The sequence below is a fragment of the Staurois parvus genome, unplaced genomic scaffold, assembly GCF_062004578.1.
Source record: "Staurois parvus isolate SC_StPar_1 unplaced genomic scaffold, SC_StPar_1.0 ptg000216l, whole genome shotgun sequence".
Taxonomy (NCBI): domain Eukaryota; kingdom Metazoa; phylum Chordata; class Amphibia; order Anura; family Ranidae; genus Staurois; species Staurois parvus.
In genome coordinates this window covers 68,720-91,747 of record NW_028318012.1, presented here as the reverse complement: position 1 = coordinate 91,747, position 23,028 = coordinate 68,720, and the positions used below count along the sequence as shown (strand labels likewise).

The window sequence follows — 23,028 nt, the reverse complement described above, 5'->3', positions numbered from 1 at the left end:
CAAAGTGTTCCTTTCATTTTTTTGAGCAGTGTATTTATCTTATTACAGGTATTTTCCATTAGACATATACAGAAGAAAAACATTTGTTTAGCATTGGATTGATTTGTTAAGTTATTAATTTCTATTTGCTGCATTTGTAACAAAATTAATTCCACTTAATTGCATTTATTTGTTTTCAACCAGATTCAAATTTTTCAAATGGATTCAAAGTATTCTAATCTAACTAAATCAACTTTGAATGCAAAATATTGAATCAATGGAATTTCATTGTGAAGAATAGTTGGTTCTGTTCTATCCAAAGTTTGAATTTCAGAATTTGTTAAGATTCGATTTTATTTTATTCTACTCTAATTTATTCTATTTTTATTATATTCTATTCCAAATTGCAATTAAAAAGACAACCCCCCCCCCAAAAAAAACAAAAAACACAGGCATCAGGACATGACAGCATCACCTCCTAAACACAGCAAACCTCCTTTGCCCACTGAAAAGTGATCCTCTACAGAGGTAGAATTCGCTGCAAGTGTGGAAGGAGCAAAACTGTAGAAAGGTGTAATTTGGTGTCATTAATTTTAAAAGTCCCCTTATTTCCCTATTACAGTGTCAGGCAATAGTCCTGCTCTGCAAAGTGTTAAAATGGACATGCTGTGTTATGTTAGAAATAAAGGGTTGTGTCCATTTTTTAAGGTGCGCTGCCAGGCGATTCAAAATGAATTAGCTGCCTTAACACAGCGAGTCTCAATGTGCTGTAACAGGCTGCATTAACACAGGTGTATTAACACAACGCATGGAGTGATGGGGCCTCTGGCTAAGGCTACACCGGTTATTCTCTTTGCTAACAAGAAATGTAACTGAAGATGACAGTCATCTCATTAGAAAAAGGGATAAAGGTTTTATATGAATAAAAATAAGCTGATCATTATAATCACCCCTGCCAGTGTTATAGTGATACTAAAGGTCCTTTTTTCTTTCTTGTTTTTGGAAAATAACAAACATGCCTATACTTACCTGCTGTGTGCAGTGGTTTCATACAGAGCATCCCTGATCTTCCTCTTCTCGGGTCCTTTGCTGGTGCTTCTGGCTCCTCCTTTTTGTTGGGTACCCCCATAACATGCAGCTTGCTATGGGGGCACCCGAGCAGGTGTGTTCCTAAACCACTGCTCCGTGTGTCTAATAATATGGAGCCTAGACTTGGCCCCATCCCCCCTCTCCTCATTGGCTGGCTGGCTGTGATTGCCAATAGCTCCCGCTTGATGTCTTAGCCAATGAGGAGGCAGAGACCCAGGACAGTTGAGGCTGTTGTGCACATCGCTGGATCTGGATGGGGCTCAGGTAAGTATTGGTGGGGCGGAGGACTCTGCTACACACAGAAAGTTTTTCTACCTTCATGCATAGAATGCATGAAGGTAAAAAATCTTGAAACTTTAAGTGGTTTTACTCATCCAGTGCCGGGACAAGGGGTGGGAGGGAAGGACGGCTGCCCTGGGCGCAATAGTTTACAAGGCTGACAGAAGTAGTGACAGTGGCAGTGATTTTGACAAGCGAGTGACTACTGGGCGTAGGATCCCTTAAGCCTTCACATCATTAACAAGGAAGGGGGGGGGGGTCACAATTTGGCATCTTTGCCCTGGGCACTGGATGACCTTGCCCCGCCACTGGTCTCATCCATGTAAACAGATACATTCTGCTGGAGAGTTTGTGTTTTATGAGAAACAGACTTACTGGATGAAAATAGAAGAAAGAAAGCCTAAAAATGGAAATGAATACAGCCATCACTTCTAAAAATTGGTAAGCTGCAATATAATACGCATTTGCTTTTGAGTTTAATAGTGCTTTAATTACCAGTGTAGCTCTAGCCTTAGAGAGGCAACACATAGGAAAACAAAAGCTTAAGACTGAACTTCACCCTAAAAAGGGAAGTTCCTCTTTATGTCCCCCCCCCCCCAACACTTTTGGACATTTTTTTGGGGGAGGGGAGTTAATACCTAGTTTTTGGTAGGTACCTGTTCCCACTTCCAGTTGGTTATGGTAACATGTCTAGGTGCGTTCAGGTGCGTTAATTTCAAATTCATTCAAAAATAATAACTTATTCTGGAAGTTGAAATTAATTAACACTTAGGCGCTAAACGTGCCTAGCTTTAAAATGCATTTACACCCAGCTGGATGATTCTATGGGCAGGCTGATTGTATGACATCAAACAACATCAGTACAACCAGCCTGTCTAGGTTTTTTTCATACAATCACTGCCAGCTAAATGTCGATCCATTTATGGCCTGCTTAACACTAACTATTCTGAAAAATGTTCCTTTCCCCCTTCTCCTACCTATCCTGCCAACCCTGTGTAACAAACAACCTGTATACTTACCTTTTTAAGTCCAGTCTGGTCTGATCACATGATCTGGCAGCTCCCCTGTGTCATGAGTGCTATGCTGCATGGGAGACGAGGGAGTGCTGCCATGGCTGGGCCATGAGAGGCTATGGGTGACGTTATGGCTCCACGAATACCTTTTATTAGCCCAGTCCAGTCCGGACACGTGATCCCACTGCTCCGGCTCCCCTCTGTTATTGAGCACTTAGCAACTGCTGGGAATTCAGGAAGCCATAACGTCACCCATAGACTCTCATTGTCGGTGCTCCCTCCTCTCCCCTGCAGAAACTGCTGGAAATTTTGGGAGCCATAACGTCACCCATAGGCTCCTGTTGTTGGCAATCCCCCTGCAGCACTTCTCACTGATATAGGGGAGCCGGAGCTGTGGGATCACATGACCAGGCTAGACTAAAAAAAGGTAAGTATACAGATCTTTTTTAACAGGATGGGTAAAAAGAGATGGAGGGAACATTTTAAAGAATAGTCTGTGTTAGACTTGAATTCCACTTTAAATATCAGTTATTCTAACCAAAACCTAAAAAAGTTTTGGTTTAGATACATTTAAAGCAGAACTTTTCTCTTGGGCTGAATTTACTATTAATTGTATTAAGACCATAAAGAACCACACATCGACATTCTAGCGGGTGTTCACTTTCAAGTGGATTTCGGGAGACCAGTTCTCCACACTGGAGTAGCATTGAACAGCATGAGTAGCAGGAAAGGTAAGTACCCTCTTCCTTACCGGTATGTGTTTGCATTAAAAGTATTTGCAATGTGGCTGAGATCTCTAAGTATACTGGATTTACTTGACACCAAAATTCCAGATATGAAAAGCAAAATATCTCCCCATGGGGCTGATTCTCAGATGTAGTCTTTTGCTGCCAGTACATAAATTGTACATGAACTCGGTTTTCGATTTATTTCTCCATCACATATAATTGGCCTGCAGAGAATTTAATGAAGCTTTACAGTCAGAACTGAAGATGCAGTTCACATGCCCAACTGAAATATGATAACCAGAGTCTATATCCCTTTTATGACCGCTTCCATATTTGAAAGAACAAATATTTAACGAATGAAAGGGGCAGGCTAGGGACAGTCATGTAGGCAGGTGACCCTGCACAGGTGCCACCATGCTGAGAGGGCGGAGGACAGGAGGGACTCTGTTAGGAATGGACTGGCCAGCAATGGTGGGACTCACCTGCCTTTTGATCTGCAGTACCAGGGCTGGCCAGCGGGTGCTCCCAGCAATCAAAGACTCAACCTTTCAGCCAGCTAACACCTGGAACTGATGATACTGGGGTATTTAAGGGATGGCCAGACTTGCAGACTCTGCCTTGGTGTTGTGTTTGTCCTGGGCCCTGTATCTGTCCTGCATCCTGTTTCTGTTCCTTTGCTGACTTCTCCTGCTCTGATCCTGGCTTGTGACCCTGACCATCCTTCTGTCTGACCCTCTGTACTACGCTGCTTGCTACCTGCTGAACCTGGCCTGTGACCCCGACCATTCTCTGCTTGCTCCCCCTGTACCTACCTGCCCATTGATATTGACCCGGCCTGCCTGACGACGCTTGCTTGTATATACTGTTATCTGTGGGTGGTTGGTTTGGTTTGTTTGCACTGTGTTATGTTTTAGTATTGCACTGCGTTTATGTTTGTACTGTTAGTGTTAATAAATTATATTGTTTATAACATATCTGAGGTCTGCGTTTCCCTTCTTCAGTCACACACCTCTGGTCATACCTGGGAGCCTTGACATTACACCAAGGCCAATCCTGACCAGAAGTGGCTGCACAGGGAAGCCATCTTGGCTTGTTGATGGGAAGGATGGATCTGGATGAGGTTGAATATTTATATCTGCTAGTGTTTGATGACAGGGAGTATGCTTATCAGACTCTGAAGGAGTATACCCGGGATGAACTGCTAGATTGTATACGGCTCGCTCATGTTCTAGTAGATCAGGGCATAGAGTTCTCTGAGGTGCAGCCTTTGATTGAAGTTTGTGCAGAGTTGGTTTCATCTGGTTCCCCCGAATGCAGGGATGAATTTTTGCCACCATTTAGTGCAGACCAGGTAGAGTCCCTGGTGTGGTTATTAGAGGATGATGTGGGTTACTTTCTGGAGCGTTATTCCACATGTTCACCACAGGTACTAAGAGACTGTATAAACGCAGTGCAGTCATTGACCAGACAGGCTTTGTGTAAGCTCAGCTTTGTTCAACCCATACTGCAGACATGGACAGATTTGTTGCACCCAGCCTCAGTCAGCTTACAAAGACCCAGTCCTGCTTCTAATCTATTTCCTCAAAACTCTATTCCTGCATTCCCAACAGCTCCTCCTGCCCTGCTATCTACCGCATGTCAGTACCCTGTTCCCACTCGCTGCACCTATCCTGCCTTTAACCCTGTAAAAAAGCCCTCTGTAGCAACCGCTCCCTCTCCTGTTCCATCCTCCAGTTCTTCTCTGTCTCCAGCTGCTCCATTCGTTTGCAGACCTGCGTTTACTTGCAGTGCTCCAGTAGTTAAAACCAGAAAAAAGCGAAAATTCTTTCCAACCAATACCATCCTGCCAGTATCCAAACCGGTGAGCCTGCCTTCCGTGGTTCAGCCTGAAGCCTCTCTTCAGCCTGATGCCGGTACGCAGCCTGATGCCTCTCTTCAGCCTGATGCCTGTACGCAGCCTGATGCCTCTCTTCAGCCTGATGCCTCTACTCGGCCTGAAGCCTCTACTCGGCCTGATGCCTCTACTCGGCCTGATGCCTCTACTCGGCCTGATGCCTCTACTCGGCCTGAAGCCTCTACTCGGCCTGAAGCCTCTACTCGGCCTGAAGCCTCTACTCGGCCTGAAGCCTCTACTCGGCCTGAAGCCTCTACTTGGGCTGATGCCTCTACCCAGCATGATGAACTGATCCAGCCTGACGATCCTATTAGGCCAGTTGACTCGATGCCCGCTGTTGATCCAGATGATCCGGTACCTGATCCGGTGCCCGCTGTCGAGCCAAATGACCTGATGCCTGGTGACCCAGTGCCCGCTGTCATACCTGGTGACCCGATGCCCGCTGTCGAGCCAGACAATCCGGTACCTGATGACCCGGTGCTCACGGTCGTGCCTGTTGACTCGGAGCCCACTGCCTTGCCAGATGACGCGGTGCCCGCTGTCAAGCCAAATGACCTGATGCCTGGTGACCCAGTGCCCGCTGTCCAGCCAGACGATCCAATGTCTGACCCAGTGCCCGCGGTCATACCAGTTGACTCGGAGCCCACTGCCTTGCCAGATGACGCGGTGCCCGCTGTCGAGCCAAATGACCTGATGCCTGGTGACCCGATGACCGCTGTCCAGCCAGACGATCCAATGTCTGACCCAGTGCCAGCGGTCATCCCAGTTGACTCGGAGCCCACGGTTGTGCCTGGTGACTCGGTGCCTGCCGCCCCGCCTGGGGGCCTGAGACCTGTCGTTCCGCCTGGGGGTCCGGCACCCGCCACTCCGCCTGAGGGTCCGAGACCTGTCGCTCCACCTGGGGGTCCGGCGCCCGCCGCTCCGCCTGAGGGCCCAAGACCTGTCGCTCCATCTGGGGGTCCGGCGCCCGCCGCTCCGCCTGAGGGTCCGAGACCTGTCGCTCCGCCTGGGGCTCCGGCGCCCGCCGCTCCGCCTGAGGGCCCGAGACCTGTCGCTCCATCTGGGGGTCCGAGACCTGTCGCTCCGCCTGGGGGTCCGGCGCCCGCCGCTCCGCCTGAGGGCCCGAGACCTGTCGCTCCACCTGGGGGTCCGGCGCCCGCCGCTCCGCCTGAGGGCCCGAGACCTGTCGCTCCATCTGGGGGTCCGGCGCCCGCCGCTCCGCCTGAGGGCCCGAGACCTGTCGCTCCTCCTGGGGGTCCGGCGCCCGCCGCTCCGCCTGAGGGCCCGAGACCTGTCGCTCCGCCTGGGGGTCCGGCGCCCGCCGCTCCGCCTGAGGGCCCGAGACCTGTCGCTCCATCTGGGGGTCCGGCGCCCGCCGCTCCGCCTGAGGGCCCGAGACCTGTCGCTCCGCCTGGGGGTCCGGCGCCCGCCGCCCCGCCTGGGGGCACGATGCCCGTCGCCCCGCCTGGGGGCACGATGCCCGTCGCCCCGCCTGGGGGCACGATGCCCGTCGCCCCGCCTGGGGGCACGATGCCCGTCGCCCCGCCTGGGGGCACGATGCCTGTCGCCCCGCCTGGGGGCACGATGCCTGTCGCCCCGATGCCTGTCGCCCCGATGCCTGTCGCCCCGCCTGGGGGCACGATGCCTGTCGCCCCGCCTGGGGGCACGATGCCTGTCGCCCCGCCTGGGGGCACGATGCCTGTCGCCCCGCCTGAGGGCCCGAGACCTGTCGCTCCGCCTGGGGGTCCGGCGCCCGCCGCCCCGCCTGGGGGCACGATGCCCGTCGCCCCGCCTGGGGGCACGATCCCTGTCGCCCCGCCTGGGGGCACGATCCCTGTCGCCCCGCCTGGGGGCACGATGCCTGTCGCCCCGCCTGGGGGCACGATGCCTGTCGCCCCGATGCCTGTCGCCCCGATGCCTGTCGCCCCGCCTGGGGGCACGATGCCTGTCGCCCCGATGCCTGTCGCCCCGCCTGGGGGCACGATGCCTGTCGCCCCGATGCCTGTCGCCCCGCCTGGGGGCACGATGCCTGTCGCCCCGCCTGGGGGCACGATGCCTGTCGCCCCGCCCGGGGGCCCGGTGCCTGCTGCTCCGCCCGGGGGCCCGGTGCCTGCTGCTCCGCCCGGGGGCCCGGTGCCTGCTGCTCCGCCCGGGGGCCCGGTGCCTGCTGCTCCGCCCGGGGGCCCGATGCATGTCGCCCCGCCCGGGGGCCCGGTGCCTGCTGCTCCGCCCGGGGGCCCGATGCATGCCGCCCCGCCCGGGGGCCCGGTGCCTGCTGCTCCGCCCGGGGGCCCGGTGCCTGCTGCTCCGCCCGGGGGCCCGGTGCATGTCGCCCCGCCCGGGGGCCCGATGCATGTCGCCCCGCCCGGGGGCCCGGTGCCTGCTGCTCCGCCCGGGGGCCCGGTGCCTGCTGCTCCGCCCGGGGGCCCGGTGCCTGCTGCTCCGCCCGGGGGCCCGGTGCCTGCTGCTCCGCCCGGGGGCCCGCTGCCTGCTGCTTCGCCTGGTAAACCGATGTGCCTCTGCCCGGAGTCCTGCCCGATGTGCCTCTGCCCGGAGTCCTGCCCGATGTGCCTCTGCCCGGAGTCCTGCCCGATGTGCCTCTGCCCGGAGTCCTGCCCGATGTGCCTCTGCCCGGAGTCCTGCCCGATGTGCCTCTGCCCGATGTGCCTCTGCCCGATGTGCCTCTGCCTGATGTGCCTCTGCCTGGTGTGCCTCTGCCCGGTGTGCCTCTGCCCGGTGTGCCTCTGCTCGATGTGCCTCTGCCCGGAGTCCTGCCCGATGTGCCTCTGCCCGGAGTGCTGCCCGATGTGCCTCTGCCCGGAGTGCTGCCCGATGTGCCTCTGCCCGGAGTGCTGCCCGATGTGCCTCTGCCCGGAGTGCTGCCCGATGTGCCTCTGCCCGGAGTCCTGCCCGATGTGCCTCTGCCTGATGTGCCTCTGCCTGGTGTGCCTCTGCTCGATGTGCCTCTGCCCGGTGTACCTCTGCCCGGTGTGCCTCTGCCCGATGTGCCTCTGCCCGGAGTCCTGCCCGATGTGCCTCTGCCCGATGTGCCTCTGCCCGGTGTGCCTCTGCTCGATGTGCCTCTGCCCGGAGTCCAGCCCGGTGTGCCGCTGCCCGGAGTCCAGCCCGGTGTGCCGCTGCCCGGAGTCCAGCCCGGTGTGCCGCTGCCCGGAGTCCTGCCCGGTGTGCCAGTCTTTGATATCCCGCCAGTTACCAGACCCGGGCGGTGGAACATTTTGCCCAGCTAGGACTGTTTGGAGCGTCCTGAGGCCGCTCCTTGAGGGGGGGGTACTGTTAGGAATGGACTGGCCAGCAATGGTGGGACTCACCTGCCTTTTGATCTGCAGTACCAGGGCTGGCCAGCGGGTGCTCCCAGCAATCAAAGACTCAACCTTTCAGCCAGCTAACACCTGGAACTGATGATACTGGGGTATTTAAGGGATGGCCAGACTTGCAGACTCTGCCTTGGTGTTGTGTTTGTCCTGGGCCCTGTATCTGTCCTGCATCCTGTTTCTGTTCCTTTGCTGACTTCTCCTGCTCTGATCCTGGCTTGTGACCCTGACCATCCTTCTGTCTGACCCTCTGTACTACGCTGCTTGCTACCTGCTGAACCTGGCCTGTGACCCCGACCATTCTCTGCTTGCTCCCCCTGTACCTACCTGCCCATTGATATTGACCCGGCCTGCCTGACGACGCTTGCTTGTATATACTGTTATCTGTGGGTGGTTGGTTTGGTTTGTTTGCACTGTGTTATGTTTTAGTATTGCACTGCGTTTATGTTTGTACTGTTAGTGTTAATAAATTATATTGTTTATAACATATCTGAGGTCTGCGTTTCCCTTCTTCAGTCACACACCTCTGGTCATACCTGGGAGCCTTGACAGACTCTTGTTCCTCTAAGGCCTCTGTAGGTGTCATTAGGAGAGCAGCTGTCTGATTGGACATTGCTGCTCTGGATGATGTTGGTGGCCATCTTTAGTGTGGGCAATGATCATAAATAGCACTGTCCCACGGTAGTTGGTGCTCATTTGCAAGTGGCTAGGTCAGGGACAGTGTGTCTAGTGTAGGAAAGAGGAGAAGAATCTCACCAGCACACCGAGCTTCTCCAATATGGCTTCAAAGCTTTAATAAGCAATCACATGCCTAATGAAGGAGACCTGTGTGACTCCGAAAAGTTGCTCCTGTTGTAACTATGATTGCTTATTAAAGCTTTTAACCCATATTGGAGAACCTTGGTGTGCTGGTGACATTCTTCTCCTGTGATGCTCCTCGGTTCCAGCCAATGGTCACTGCGCCACCCACCTACACATATAGCCACTTCTTGATGATGGCATCACCCCTACAGTGGACGTGTATTGACACGAAACGCGTCTAGGAGGAGCCTTTGCACGCCTTGACGTTACGCCGCCGGGTCAGGAGGTCCGGCGGCCCACCCATGGTTTTTACTGGTCAGTGTATAGGATCATCTTTTTTGAAGCTGCATTTACTGGCAACAGGCTGCAGGCATGCGTTTTTGTAAATTTATATGGCTTTACGTTTTGCATAAATAATTTTAAAACATACTACACTATGAGTATTTTTACTCCTTGCACCTGGTACTGAGTTCCCATACCTCAGCCCCAGCAATTTTTAGGCTCTCTGTGTGGATCCAAGGTGCAGTGTGTTCCGACCAGGCCAGCATCGTCCCACCACCGACGGACCATCTGGGTACTAGAAAGCAGCGTCTACATGGGATTCCGGCTACATGTAATCTGTACATGCGCATTTAAATTGTGCTTCTGGTAAGCAGGCAATTTATCTATTCCTGGGATTGGATTACACCTATATGCCCTGTGATTCCCCCTTCACTGAACTGTTTATCATCTTCAACATTCCCATATCTGACAATCGTTTACATTTTTTGTCATTTGAATATTGTTTGTAGCGCTGCACTTATATTGTTTTACTTCTTGATGAAAGAACGTGCACTGTGATTGTGCAATTCAGCGTAGGAAAGATTCCAGTGGAGGAGGGACAGAATAGGGACTGCACGCCTGCGTCTCGTCCCATCTTCAGGTGCCTTGTTGCCAGACCACCTTCCAGCTACCTCCTTCCTCCACTGTTGCTGGGTATTGTAAGCTGTTTACAGAAGGTCTTGCAAACACAGTCTCCGTATTACAGAAGACACTCTCTAAAGTACTGCTGTACGGAGCTTCACTGTGTTACACAGATCATATTACCAAAATGTTGGACCTTTCCTGGTAATACACTCTACTGCATTCATTGGTCTCTGTGTGCATTCTCTCCACTCCAGATACCAAATGCCTGGCCTACCTACAGTCAGGCTGGGGAGAAAATTGCTGGATGATGCTGTATGTCCCCCAGACAGGAAATTAATCAGGCTGTATTCGACTTGCTGCAACTAGTACATAGAACATTGACTATATTCCAAACACACTCAGTGTTATCAAGGCCTAATGAACATACTAAGTAAAGCACAGTGAACGTGAATTGAGCACAGAATGCGGCAAACGAAACGTTCTTTGGCTGCTTTGAGTCTTCCTAGCACTACATTCTTCACCTGGGATAAACCATGCATTCCCATTTGCTAGAAATAATTAAATCTATCCTAAAGGCAGGCAAAATAAAATGTTTATGCTCCTAGAGACTAATTAGCGGAGGGGATATGGTTATTTATACTAGCTTAATGGGATTGAGAAAGGTTTAAGGAACTTAGCCTTTAAAGAAATGTGGAGGCATAAAATGGCATTCATTCTGCCGTATGTTCTTTTTAAGGATATTGTAACCTTCTTAAATGTTAATGATGGCGCAGCTGAAAAATCATCTTTTTTCTGGGGAAAAAAAGATGTTTCCGAAAAGACAGGAGATGAGATCTGATTCAAATCAATTGAGTTTCTGCCTGTTTTCCATTATGGTATACAGTAGATCCAAAAGAGAAGAAGGTCAAGGTGAGGTGAGATTTTCTGACCATGTCTCGTACTTTATTAGGGGTGACAGGTGCTCTTTTTTTACCCAAATGAAGCAGTGGAAGCTGCTGAAATCTAGACAGTTGTACCATCCACCTCTACTGCTTGTAATAAAATTAACTTTACGGACTCCTATCAAACAATGAAAAGATTAACTAATTTCAGACCCCGCTGCAAATAGCAGCCCTGATGCCCCATGCTGCAGGTGTAGTGGTCCACACAGTGGTGTATCTAGGTCTTTTGCTGCCCTAGGCAACACAAAAATTGGCCGCCCCTACCTTTGCCACGGAGAGAGCCTGACACTGACCAACACCCCCCCCCCCCACTGTGGAGAGAGCATAACATCGATCAACAACCCACCAAAGCAGAGAGCCTGACACTGACCAACACCCCCCCCCCCTCCCAACCACAGAGAAAGCATAACTCCAACCGGCAACCCACCCCCCCAAGGGAGAGAGCCTGACATCTACCAACACCACCTCTTCCCCCGCAGCCGATAGAGCCTTCCACTACTACTGCCTCCCCCATACACCTGCCACCACTCCCCTACCATCCCTGGCAAGAGAGAGAAAGAAACTCACAGGCACTCACCTTTACAGCTCTGGACATCCACGGTAAAGAGCATCGGGCTCTGCATACACCATCAAGCACCCCACAGGCTCTCTTGGATCCCACCTGGTCCCCATGCAGCGCATGTTCCTTCTTCCAGGGGGCAGCGCTGCCCCCCCTGAAAATGCCACCCTATATTTGTCTTATGGTTTACACATATATGGGCTACACTGATGTATTTGGTTTGTACTTCTTCAGGTTGGCTGTAAACCAGTTGGGGACTAAGGCATGATGGGATCAGCGGGACAGGAGTGTGGAAGCACCAGTCCTCCAAGCTGTTAACCTGTCCAGCAGAGGCTCCTTCTGATGATACCAGGAGCTGTAGCTGAGCCTGTGTCCCATCTCCACCAGGATCTCTGGCAGCAGCTACTACAAAGAGCGGGGAGGGGCTCCTTCACCCTTACCTCGTCCTCTTTTTCCTCCTCTACGGGCCCTCCGCTGGCACCTCCTGGCCTCGCCCACCCCACACAGCCCTGCACACACTGACAGCGGGCCCCTGCCCTCGACCACTGCCTACGCACACTGGGGATCAGCCCACCAGTCTGCCCTCCTCTGTAGTTGGTCCCCTGGCCTCTGTCAGCTCGGCTGCCCCCCCCATCCCTGATAGCAGCCCTACAGGTGTCCCTTCTGCCTGGGGACTGCACTGCCTCCCCTGTAAAATGCCGCCCAAGGCAAATGCCTTGTTTGCCTAGTGACAGATACACCCCTAAATATAAAGTAACATTAAGTATCAATGTGTGCTAACCCCTCCCACTTTTTGGGTATTCCGGTTAAGCCCTGACCATAAGCGCATTTAGGAAACGCTAGCGGATATCGCTTTTAAATATATACGTAATATATACATAATTATATTCGCCAAAACCTCTTCAGCAAAGGCATTATCTGAATAAGATACCACTGAGAGGACAATGATGAGCCTTTGTAAAGACTGTTTAGATGTAGAAACATTGCCGTTTCTGTCAACAGAACCCTTTCATCTGCCCCAGTCTGTAATTAATGAAGACACTGGCATAGTAATAAAAGCCTTCAGCTGTATCTCCCTGGGGACCTGCATTACACTAATCCAAACACCGACTAACAGAATGCCATATTGTTGGGCCACTTTCTTGATCTCAGACAGGTCCTTGAAATAGAAGCTGAAATCAGAAGGTTTCTGGCAGGATGAAGCACAGATTATAGTCTTGGAAGTGAAATATGGAAATAAATGTGTGAAACAAACCTTACGGGGATGCACTAATAGCATGCTGGATTCCACATTGAGTCCGTGAAGCTGAATCTGTGACTCCACTGCGTACTGCAAGACAAGAGATTTCATTTAAAAAGCGTGCAGAATATTTATTAAACCATCACAGAACATCATTACCTTATATTTAAATAGACATATAGGTATAAATGTGTCCACTGAGTTAGGAGAAAAAAAATAATTAAACGCCAACTTTGCAGGCCCAAAAGCCTAAACAATCAGATAATTACCTAAATCAATAAATGTTATATTTTGTGCATTTGAGAAACGCATCCGTATTACTAGCCATAAAACTTTGGATTGCCACCTCAATACCAACGTACCTACATATATGTCCTGCTATTGAGGTGGTTATATCAGAAACAAGGTTGAGGCTACAACCACGATCCCAGAACTGTTTTTTACAGAAGGCGATTTCCTACTATGTAAATGTAATACAGTGGCTGGATTTCTTTACCAGATGGCGGAACGGGGTGCACCCCTCCTGCCGCCTTTACCAGGCTCTCTCCAGAAATGCCCGTAGCAAAAATAAAGAAGAAATAGCGCAGGGCATGCATGACTAGGCTCAGAGTGGGGAAGGAGGAGCAGAAAGGGTTAAGGTTAGCTCCAGGGGGTTTGATAGTGGGGTTATCTGGTTGGTAGAGGTTGGTGTAGGTGGGGTTTGCTGCACCTTAGGGTGGGGGGGTTCTGTGAGGGGGCGTCAGTTGAGCTGGACGTTAGGAGTGAGAGCTTCCCTCCCGCCCTCCCTGTTTTGGTGAGTATTGGGTCCCTCCAGGAAGAGGGGGGGTTATGTTGGTTCATGGGCAGTTGTTGGTCTTTGAAGGCGGTTCTTATGTGGAAGGTATACAACAATGGTGTGGGACCCATCAGTGGTATGGGATGCCTGGGGACATTCCCAGTTAACCAAGGTTTAACTGGAAGGTGGTGGTGCTGCACTGCGGACGGTATGGTTGTCTCCGAGCTGGTTGGTTGCGGCTGGAGGCCTAGTGTATATGGTTGTCCACAGGTGCATTTCGGATCGTTTGGGGGTGCCTTTGAAGATCAACAACAATTCTTTGGGTTTCTGTTATAAGGAATGGTTGGTGTATTTAAACTTGAGTTGTTAATAAAAGGCCATGTACTCCAAAATTGGTGTCATATTTTTTGTAAGTATAATTGGTTAAGGGGAAGAGGGGGAGGGGGGGGGGTTGGTGCGGAACTGTAATGGTGGTAATGGGAAGTGGACAAGCCTATCTCTGGTGCAATAGTCAAGCGATTGGAGAGCCCAGTAAGGAGCAACCAGTGACATCCGCTTCAATGGACACAGTGAGAAGAACTGATGATAATCCTCCCACCTTGTGAAAACAGAAACCAGAAGCAAGGAGGATTTTGTCACTTCCGGTTTTTTTTTTTTTTTATTATTATCATTATTATACAGGATTTATATAGCACCAACAGTTTGCTCAGCGCTTTACAATAGAACGGGAGACAGTACAGTAACAATACAGTTCAATACAGGAGGGATTTGAGGGCCCTGCTCCTTGGAGCTTACAATTTAGTAGGGAGGGGATAGTGGTACAAAAGGTAATAACTGTGGGTGAAATATTGGTTGGGAGAGTAGAGGATTCCAGTATTGGCTGAGGGCGGGGAAGGCTTCCCTGAAGAGATAGGTTTTCAGAGTGCGCCTAAAAGTGAGCAGAGTAGGCGATAGTCTGATAGATTGGGGTAGGGAGTTCCAGAGGATGGGGGAAGCCCTGGAGAAGTCCTGGATACGAGCATGGGAGGAGGAGACAAGGGAGCTAGAGAGTAGGAGGTCTTGTGAGGAGCGGAGAGTACGGTTAGGGTGATATTTGGAGACAAGATCGATGATGTAGTTTGGGGCAGTGTTATGAACGACTTTGTACGTCAGTGTTAGTGTTTTGAATTTTATCCGTTGGGCAATTGGAAGCCAGTGGAGGGATTGGCAGAGAGGGGTGGCAGATACAGAATGGTTAGTAAGGTCAATGGGTCTGGCAGCAGCATTCATGATAGACTGAAGTGGGGATAGCTTGCGATGAGGTAGGCCAGTAAGGAGGGAGTTCAGTAGTCGAGGCGTGATATAATAAGGGAGTGAATGAGTTGCTTAGTGGTTTCCGTGGTTAGGAACGGTCATATCTTGGAGATGTTGCGGAGGTGAAGTCTACACGAGCTTGTCAGCGATTGGACTTGGGGCTGAAAGGACAGATTGGAGTCTAGGATGACACCTAGTACCCTGGCTTGAGGGGTGGGACTGATGATAGGGTTGTTGATTCGTTGCCGGCTTGTGAAGCAGCAGATCAAACCAGTCTCAGTTTGATTTGCTGCTTTGGAGGCCAGAGGAAAGATCTGGGGTCTATACAGAGGACCTGTCACAGCCTATGCTATGACAAGGGATCCCTTGTGATAGCAATAAAAGGAATAAAAAAAAATAAAATAAACCTAAATAAATAAACCTAAATAAATAACAAAATAACATTTTAAGTGCTACCCCCCCCCCCCCCCCGTATTCTTGCGCACAAAGATGAACCCATGAGTTCAGCATGCATATGTAAATGGTGATTTTACCACACATGTATCACCGCAAAGGCCAGAGCAAGAGCAATAATGCCAGGGCCAGACCTCCTGTGAACTGTAAACTGATAACCTAAAAAAAGGCTTTTAAAGCATCATCTATGGTTAATTTAACGCACCATAGTGTGTCATTGTTCATTTAAAGCGTGACACTTTTGGTGTGTTTACTTGGAGTAATATCATCTTTTATATTTTACCAAAAAATTGGGTATTATATTGTGTTTATATTCACTAAAATTTTTTCCCCCAAAAAATTACATTTGATAAACTGATGCACAAATACTGCGTGACATAAAAAATTGCAACACCTGCCATTTTATTCTCTACGGGCTCTGCGTAAAAAATATATAATGTTTGGGGTTCTATGTAATTTCTAGCAAAAAAAAAAAAAATGCAGATTTTTACACGTATGAGAGACATGTCAGAATTGGCCTGGTAAGCAAGATGTTAAAGGGAACAAGACGACATCTTACAATTTTCCTTTTTCTTTAACAGATAGTAGTTACAACAGTGGGGTTTTCTTTCCCAATGTTGCAGTATGGACAGTAAGGTGAACCATAGATGATGCGACTGTAGCCCAGTGCAGAGAACAAGCCAGTCCTCCACAAGGATCCCCTGGTGCCAAAAGGTAAGCAATAATCATGTGATTGTGGCATTTACTTCTGGCAGCTAACTAAAAACTGATTGAGCAATCTGTAGATTGCCACCTCCCTCCCCACCTTGCCACCCTGCAGTGGTGGCTGGTGTTCTGTTAGTCGATCCTGCTCAGATGCTCACACACTGTAGTTAGTAGGAGACATTTTATTAGGTGCTCATAGCTGCCATTATACATGTGTCTGCATTAGAACTACAACCAAAGAGAGGCAATAACACAGTTGTTCCAGTATCTACATAGTGAGACCCCTAGAGGCCATACACAGCATATAACATATTGCTACATCCTTTCTCTTTTAAATAAAAGAACAATGAAATATAACAAACACAATGGTGAAGTAGAACATAGCTATAAGTTAAATATAATCCTTGAGGTGAGCCGGCTTTCTGATTGTTCTGCCAGCTCGCGTAACATATGAGGTTTCTTCACAGAAATCTTGGTGTTCTTCTGATTCTGGCAGGCTATTTTCTGGGACTGTCTCTCTCTGCCTAGAGACCTCCCTATGCTCCTCAGCAGTCCCTGCTTCTTTGTTGCTGGTATTCATAGTCTCATCGCTTTGAGTGTCCATATACTGTTCCCAGGGCCCTGTATCATCTCCTTCTTGTGTTTTTCTCAGATGTCTCCGATTTCTCCTCCATCTTCTTCCTTCCTCTGTTATAATTTCATAGGACCGTGGTCCCAATTTCTGTACAACCTTCGCTTTTTTCCAGTGTTTGTCATATTTGCCTATTGGCTGAATCCGTACATTTTCATTGCTCTGGAGAACAGGCAGATCTTTTGCAGATTTATTACAATAGAAAGCTTGCCTATCTTGATTCTTCGTTAGTTTGGCTTTAACATTGCCCACAAGCTTTGGCTTTAGTAGTTGACCTGCAGTTGGTAAGAGAGTCCTTGTACGTCTACTCATAAGCCGCTGTGCTGGACTGGTGTCTAGGCTTTGTGTGGGTATGTTCCTGTGGTCCAGTATAGACAAGTATATCTCTGTACTTGCCTGTTTTGCCTTTTGCATGAGTCTTTTGGCTGTTTTTACTGCTGACTCGGCTTTACCATTACTCTGTGGATATCCAGGAGATGTCTGATGCTCAAATTCCCACCTCTCCCTGAATTTTTTGAATTCTTCCGATGTGAATTGAGCGGCGTTGTCAGAGAACACAATATCCGGAATGCCATATCTGGCAAAATGGGCCTTGAGTTTTTTAATTACTGTTTTGGCCCTTGTGTCCTGTAAGTAGTCTATCTCCCAGAAGTTGGAAAAATAGTCCACAGTTACCAGATATTCCTTGTCGTTCCACGTGAACAGATCTGTTCCTACTTTTGACCATGGTCTGTTTGGAATTGTATGTGGTTGCAATGTCTCTTTCGGTTGCTTATCATTGCACGATGCACATATTTCACACTGTGCTATAAAGTTTTTTATGTGGTCATTCATTCCAGGCCAATAAACATATTTTCGTGCACGACGTAGACATCCTTCTACACCTAAGTGAGTCGAGTGCAATCTTTCTGTAATGTCTCTTCTAAGGGATTTTGGTATGACAGCCCTTTCTCCTTTAAAGATGATTCCATGCTGCACAGAGAGTTCATCTCTTATGTGAAAAAATGGAGAAACCTCCATTGGAGCATGCTGCTTGTGTTTTGGCCATCCCTTCAAGATGACAGTCTTTAGGATCTGTAGAGTTTTATCTTCCGCTGTGCAGGTCTGTATTTGTTTCAGTCTGTCTTTTGAGATAGACAGATATTCACACATATTGATGCTTTCAATGTCTTTTTCTTCTTCATTTGTGATGGGTAAGTAAGCTCTGCTTAGGGCATCTGCAATCAGTAAATCCTTCCCTGGACAGTAACAAATGTTAAAATCATATTTCTGAAGCCTTAACAGCATACGCTGCAGTCTTTTTGGGGCATTCAGTAGTGGCTTCTTTGTAATACTTTCTAGAGGCTTGTGATCTGAATGCACCACCACTTGTCGACCGTAGGTGTACTGGTGAAATTTCTCTAACCCAAATACTACCGCTAGTAGTTCCTTCTCGATTTAAGCATATCCTTGCTCTGTTAGAGTTAACGCTCTGCTTGCATATGTGATTGGCTGTTTATCCTGCATTAGTGTGGCTCCAAGGCCGGTTTCTGAGGGATCACATTGTACTACCACTGCTTGATCTGGATCAAAATATTTTAGCGTTGCTGCGTCTGCAATAGCATTTTTCACTGACTGAAAAGCAGTTTCATGGCTTTCTGTCCATTCCCAGAGTATGTCTTTGTGAGTTAGCCATCTCAGTGGCTCACACATGTCTGATAAATGCTTGCAAAATTTGGAAAGATAATTCACCATGCCCAGGAATCGTTGTACTCCACGTATATCTGTAGGTGTCGGCATGTCCTGCATTGCCCTCACCTTCTCTGGATCGACTTTAACACCATTTGAGGTAAGAAGATGTCCAATATATGGTACTTCTGTCATTTTTAGTTTGAATTTTTCCAGGTTCAGTTTGATTTGTTTTTTCTACATCTGTCTAAGAATTGTATCATCTTTTTATCGTGATCCTTTGTTGCGGATTATAGATCATCACCTTCCCCAACTATTAGTATATCGTCTGCTATTATTTTTACTCCAGACAGTCCTTCCAAAGCTTGCATCAATTTTTGTTGGAACACTTCTGGAGCCGGGCTTAATCCCATTGGCATTCTCAGCCACTTATAACGTCCAAATGGGGAAGAAAATGCTGTTAATAAACTTGATTCTTTATCCAGTTCCACGTGCCAGAACCCATTTTTCACATCACATACCGAAAATATTTTAGCCTTTGATAGATCTGGTAGAATATCTTCTATTGTTGGCATGGGATAGTGATTTCTTTTAAGAGCCTTGTTCAGTGGCTTAGGATCAATGCATATTCTTAACTTGCCTGATGGTTTTTTCACTACCACCAAACTGCTTATCCAGTCTGTGCTTTCCTGTACTGGTGCTATCATACCTCTGCTGTGCAAATCCTGCAGTTCCTCTTTAAGCGGTTGCATTAAGGCTACAGGTACTCTTCTTGTAGGCAGTCTGGTAGGCTGTATTGTATGATCAATTTCTAGTTTGTATTTACCTTCCAGGCACCCATCACCTTCAAATAAATCAGCATACTCTGTTGTTATGTGGTGAAAATCCAAAATGTATTCTGCCTTTTGTTTAGGATTTTGAGTATTCTCAGAAACTTCCAGAGCCATGATGTTATGGGACTGCACCTTTATTAAGTCCATAGCCTGAACTGCTTTAACTCCCAGCAAAGGAATGTGATCGTCCTCCTGCAACACAGTAAACTCCACTCTGTAGCTCTTTCTGTTACGTGGATTTCTTAATTTTAGCTTGCATGTTCCCATGGGTTTCAGAACACTTTTGTTGTACATGACCAGTACCTTATCAGTGGGCTCAATGGGAACCTGTTTGTTAAGCAGAGTGAATGGAATGACATTGCAGCTTGCTCCACAATCCAGCTGAAATCTTGTGGGCTGTTCATCCACCATAAATATGGCAAAGAGCTGCTTTGCATCATTGGCTACTGGCTGTTTGACTACATTGACGTTCTCTGTTGCAGACTGCAGCCATGTGATGCCCTCTGTGCTGTCCTCGTCTGTGTCCTGGGTCACTGTGTGGACTTGTCTGTACCGTTTGCTGGTTTTGAATCTGCACACAGCTGAAAAGTGGTTCATCTTGCCACAAGTCCTGCAGGATTCCCCATACGCTGGACATTTCTCTTTGTCTCTTTCATGTCTTTTGCCACAGTATTTACACTGGACTGAGCTCACAGGGAGCCTGGACCTTGCTCTGCCTTTCACAGATACTGCATGTACTGAGGCATCACTGGTGCCCTCCATTATCTTCAGCCTATCTTTAGTCAGCTCAGCAGCCCTGCAGATTTGTATACATTTCTCCAAAGCCAGCTCTTCCTCCCTCAGTAATCTTTCTCTGAGGTGAGAGTCTCTGATGCCACACACTATCCTGTCTCGGATAAGGGAGTCCCTGATGTCCCCAAATCCACAGGTTGCAGCCAGTCTCCTCAGCTCTGTCACATATCTGTCCACACTGTCCCCAATCTCCTGATTCCTTAAGAAGAACTTGTATCTCTCCACTGTCTCATTCTTTTTGGGGTCACAGTGCTTATCAAATGCTTGCAGTATGTCTGTCAGTGCCATGCTGTCTGTGAGCAGGGTCTCGGCTAGTTCTTTGCCTTTTTCCCCAATCAAGTAATAAAACAGCTTTACTTCCCTCTGCTCATCTCTGGGTGCCACTGTCAGGTCCACATACAGAGTAAACTCTTCCTTCCAGTGTCTCCATGTCTGTGAGAGATTGGAAGAAGTAACATCCAGTCTCTGAGGGGGTTTCAGGCCACTCTCCATAGTGCCGTCTGATAGGGACTCTGTACTTACAGTTGCTGATTCTCTGTACAGTTCTAGTGTCACACAATCTGTATTTGTAGACAGAAGACTTGCTATTCAGAGGTCCAGTGCCCAGCTGCCACCATGTTCTGTTAGTCGATCCTGCTCAGATGCTCACACACTGTAGTTAGTAGGAGACATTTTATTAGGTGCTCCTAGCTGCCATTATACATGTGTCTGCATTAGAACTACAACCAAAGAGAGGCAATAACACAGTTGTACCAGTATCTAAGTAGTGAGACCCCTAGAGGCCATACACAGCATATAACATATTGCTACAGCTGGTATATATTTTGACGCATCCAGAACCAGCTCTTTTACAGTAAAGAACCCTTTCCATGCGCAGAGGGTACATCTCTGAAATCTCTCTCATGCAAATCCAAATGGCACCCTGGCTGGGAAATATTACCCTAGAGTAATAGGGGATGATTTTTTAAAGGCAAAAGGCTGCTCACTTTGCAAGGTAAGGTTGTACATACACAAAAAATTCCATGAAAATCTGGCACAATGACAGGCAAAAATAAGTATATTTTACTACATGTAATGCGGTGGATTCACTAACTGTAATGGGGTGGATTTACTAAACGTGTTGGGGTGGATTTACTAAATGTATTGGGGTGGATTTACTAAATGTATTGGGGTGGATTTACTAAATGTATTGGAGTGGATTTACTAAATGCACATAGACTGAGCACTTTGCAGGGGAAATTGCACCAGAACTTAGTTAATGTGGTGAAATTTTACTTTACAAAGAATACCCAATCACGTGTAAGGAAAAAAAAACAGCATTTGCTTACACATGATTGCATGAATAAAGTTATCAGGGCTTTACCTTAATTATGAAGCTGTGACTTCATTTTGATCACTCAGAAATCATTGTTTCTGTGTACAAAAATGACGAATAAAATACTTGGTGCACAGTATTGATTTTACATTGTGCGTTAAAAACATCACTAAGGCTAGGGTCACACCTATGCAGGTTGTGTTTGACCCGTTATTGCATTGCATTTTGCACCTGAGTTTTTGACGCATTTATTTTTTTAATTTTTACATTTTTCTTGTTGCTAGGCAGATTTAAAACGCAAAACGCATAAAAAATTCAGCAAAAACGCACTAAATGCTATTCTGCAGCATTTTCATTGAGGTCTATAGAACCAAAAATGCAACCTTTTTGCATTAAAAAAAATCCCTGACCCTTTAAAAAAAAACACAGTGGGTGAAAATGCAGAGGTGTGAACGTGTCCCATAGGAAATCATGTTAAATGGACTGTACTGCGTTTCTGTAAAACACTGCGGAAAACGCTTAAGTGTGAACCTAGGGTGAGCATTGGCAGCAATGTCCAATACCTCTCGTGTTGCAAGTATAAGGTATAAGCTTACCAAGTCTTGTGAAAATAGTAAATAAATTGAACTCCAGGGATGGATTTTATTGCATAGTCCAGGCTGGACCAATGTAATTATTCATATGTCTTACCTGTGGGATGGCTGTGAAAGCAGAGAATCTCTGTAGTAGCCGCCGCTACCACAGTGTTCGCCATGGGCTTCTGGGTCCTGTGTCAAGCAGCTGCCCTGCTGCATAGTAACCACTGGGGGTTGTTTGCTCAACAAGGGTGCTATTAACAGAACACCTTGCATTTTTCTCAGTATTCTCTGATTGGATCCGGTGAAAATTGTGACATCACCACCCCACCTCTCCACCTCCTCCAGTCAGTGAACACCTATCATTTATTGAAAAAAACAAAAATCAAGGTGTTCCATGAATGGAGTTCCTGCCAAACAATTGACCCCCTGTGGTTACTATGTAGCAGGGAAGCCACTCTGCACAGGGTCCAGAAGACAGCAGCATTCAATGTAGTAGAGGCAACTACTACAGCAATTCTCTGCTTCCATAGAAGTCAAGCAGGTATGTCAGATTCATACGTACATTGGCCAAAGTTGGACTATGCAATATGTAATATAACTATGCAGCAAAATATAAAATATTAAAATAAAATCCATACCAGTAGCTCAGCTTTAAATCAAAGAGCAAACCCTGTCCTCCCTGTTATACTGTATTTCCACTGCTCAAACAAATTAAAAGGAACACTTTGAAAATACATCAGATCTCAATGAGGAAAAATATCACGCTGGATATCTATACTGATATGGACGGGGTAATGTGTTAGGAAGGTAAGGATGCCCCATCGTTTGATGGAAATGAAAATTATCAACCTACAGAGGACCGAATTGAAAAACACCTCAAAATGGTACTCAGTTTGTATGGACCCCATGTGCTTGTATGCATGCCTAACAATGTCGGGGCATGCTCCTAATGAGATGACGGATGGTGTCCTGGGGTATTTCCTCCCAGATCTGGACCAGGGCATCACTGAGCTCCTGGACAGTCTGAGGTGCAACCTGGCAGTGTCGGATGGACTGAAACATGATATCCCAGAGGTGTTCTATTGGATTTAGGTCAGGCGAGCATGGGGGCCATTCAATGGTATCAATTCCTTCATCCTCCAGGAACTTTCTGCATACTCTTGCCATTTGAGGCCGACATTGTCATGCACCAGGGGGAACTCAGGACCCACTGCAGCAGCGTAG

At 48.1% G+C, this 23,028-nt stretch overlaps 1 protein-coding gene across 2 annotated transcripts in view; it reads right to left on the bottom strand.

Moving 5' to 3' along the window:
* The window catches only part of KYNU (kynureninase), a 190,820-nt gene that overhangs the window by 103,914 nt on the left and 63,878 nt on the right, over positions 1-23,028 (bottom strand). For both annotated transcript variants that reach the window (XM_089679043.1, XM_089679044.1), the window contains exon 6: positions 12,777-12,851. In XM_089679043.1, the coding sequence (XP_089535169.1) occupies positions 12,777-12,851 (75 nt within the window). The remainder of the gene's footprint in view (positions 1-12,776; positions 12,852-23,028) is intronic.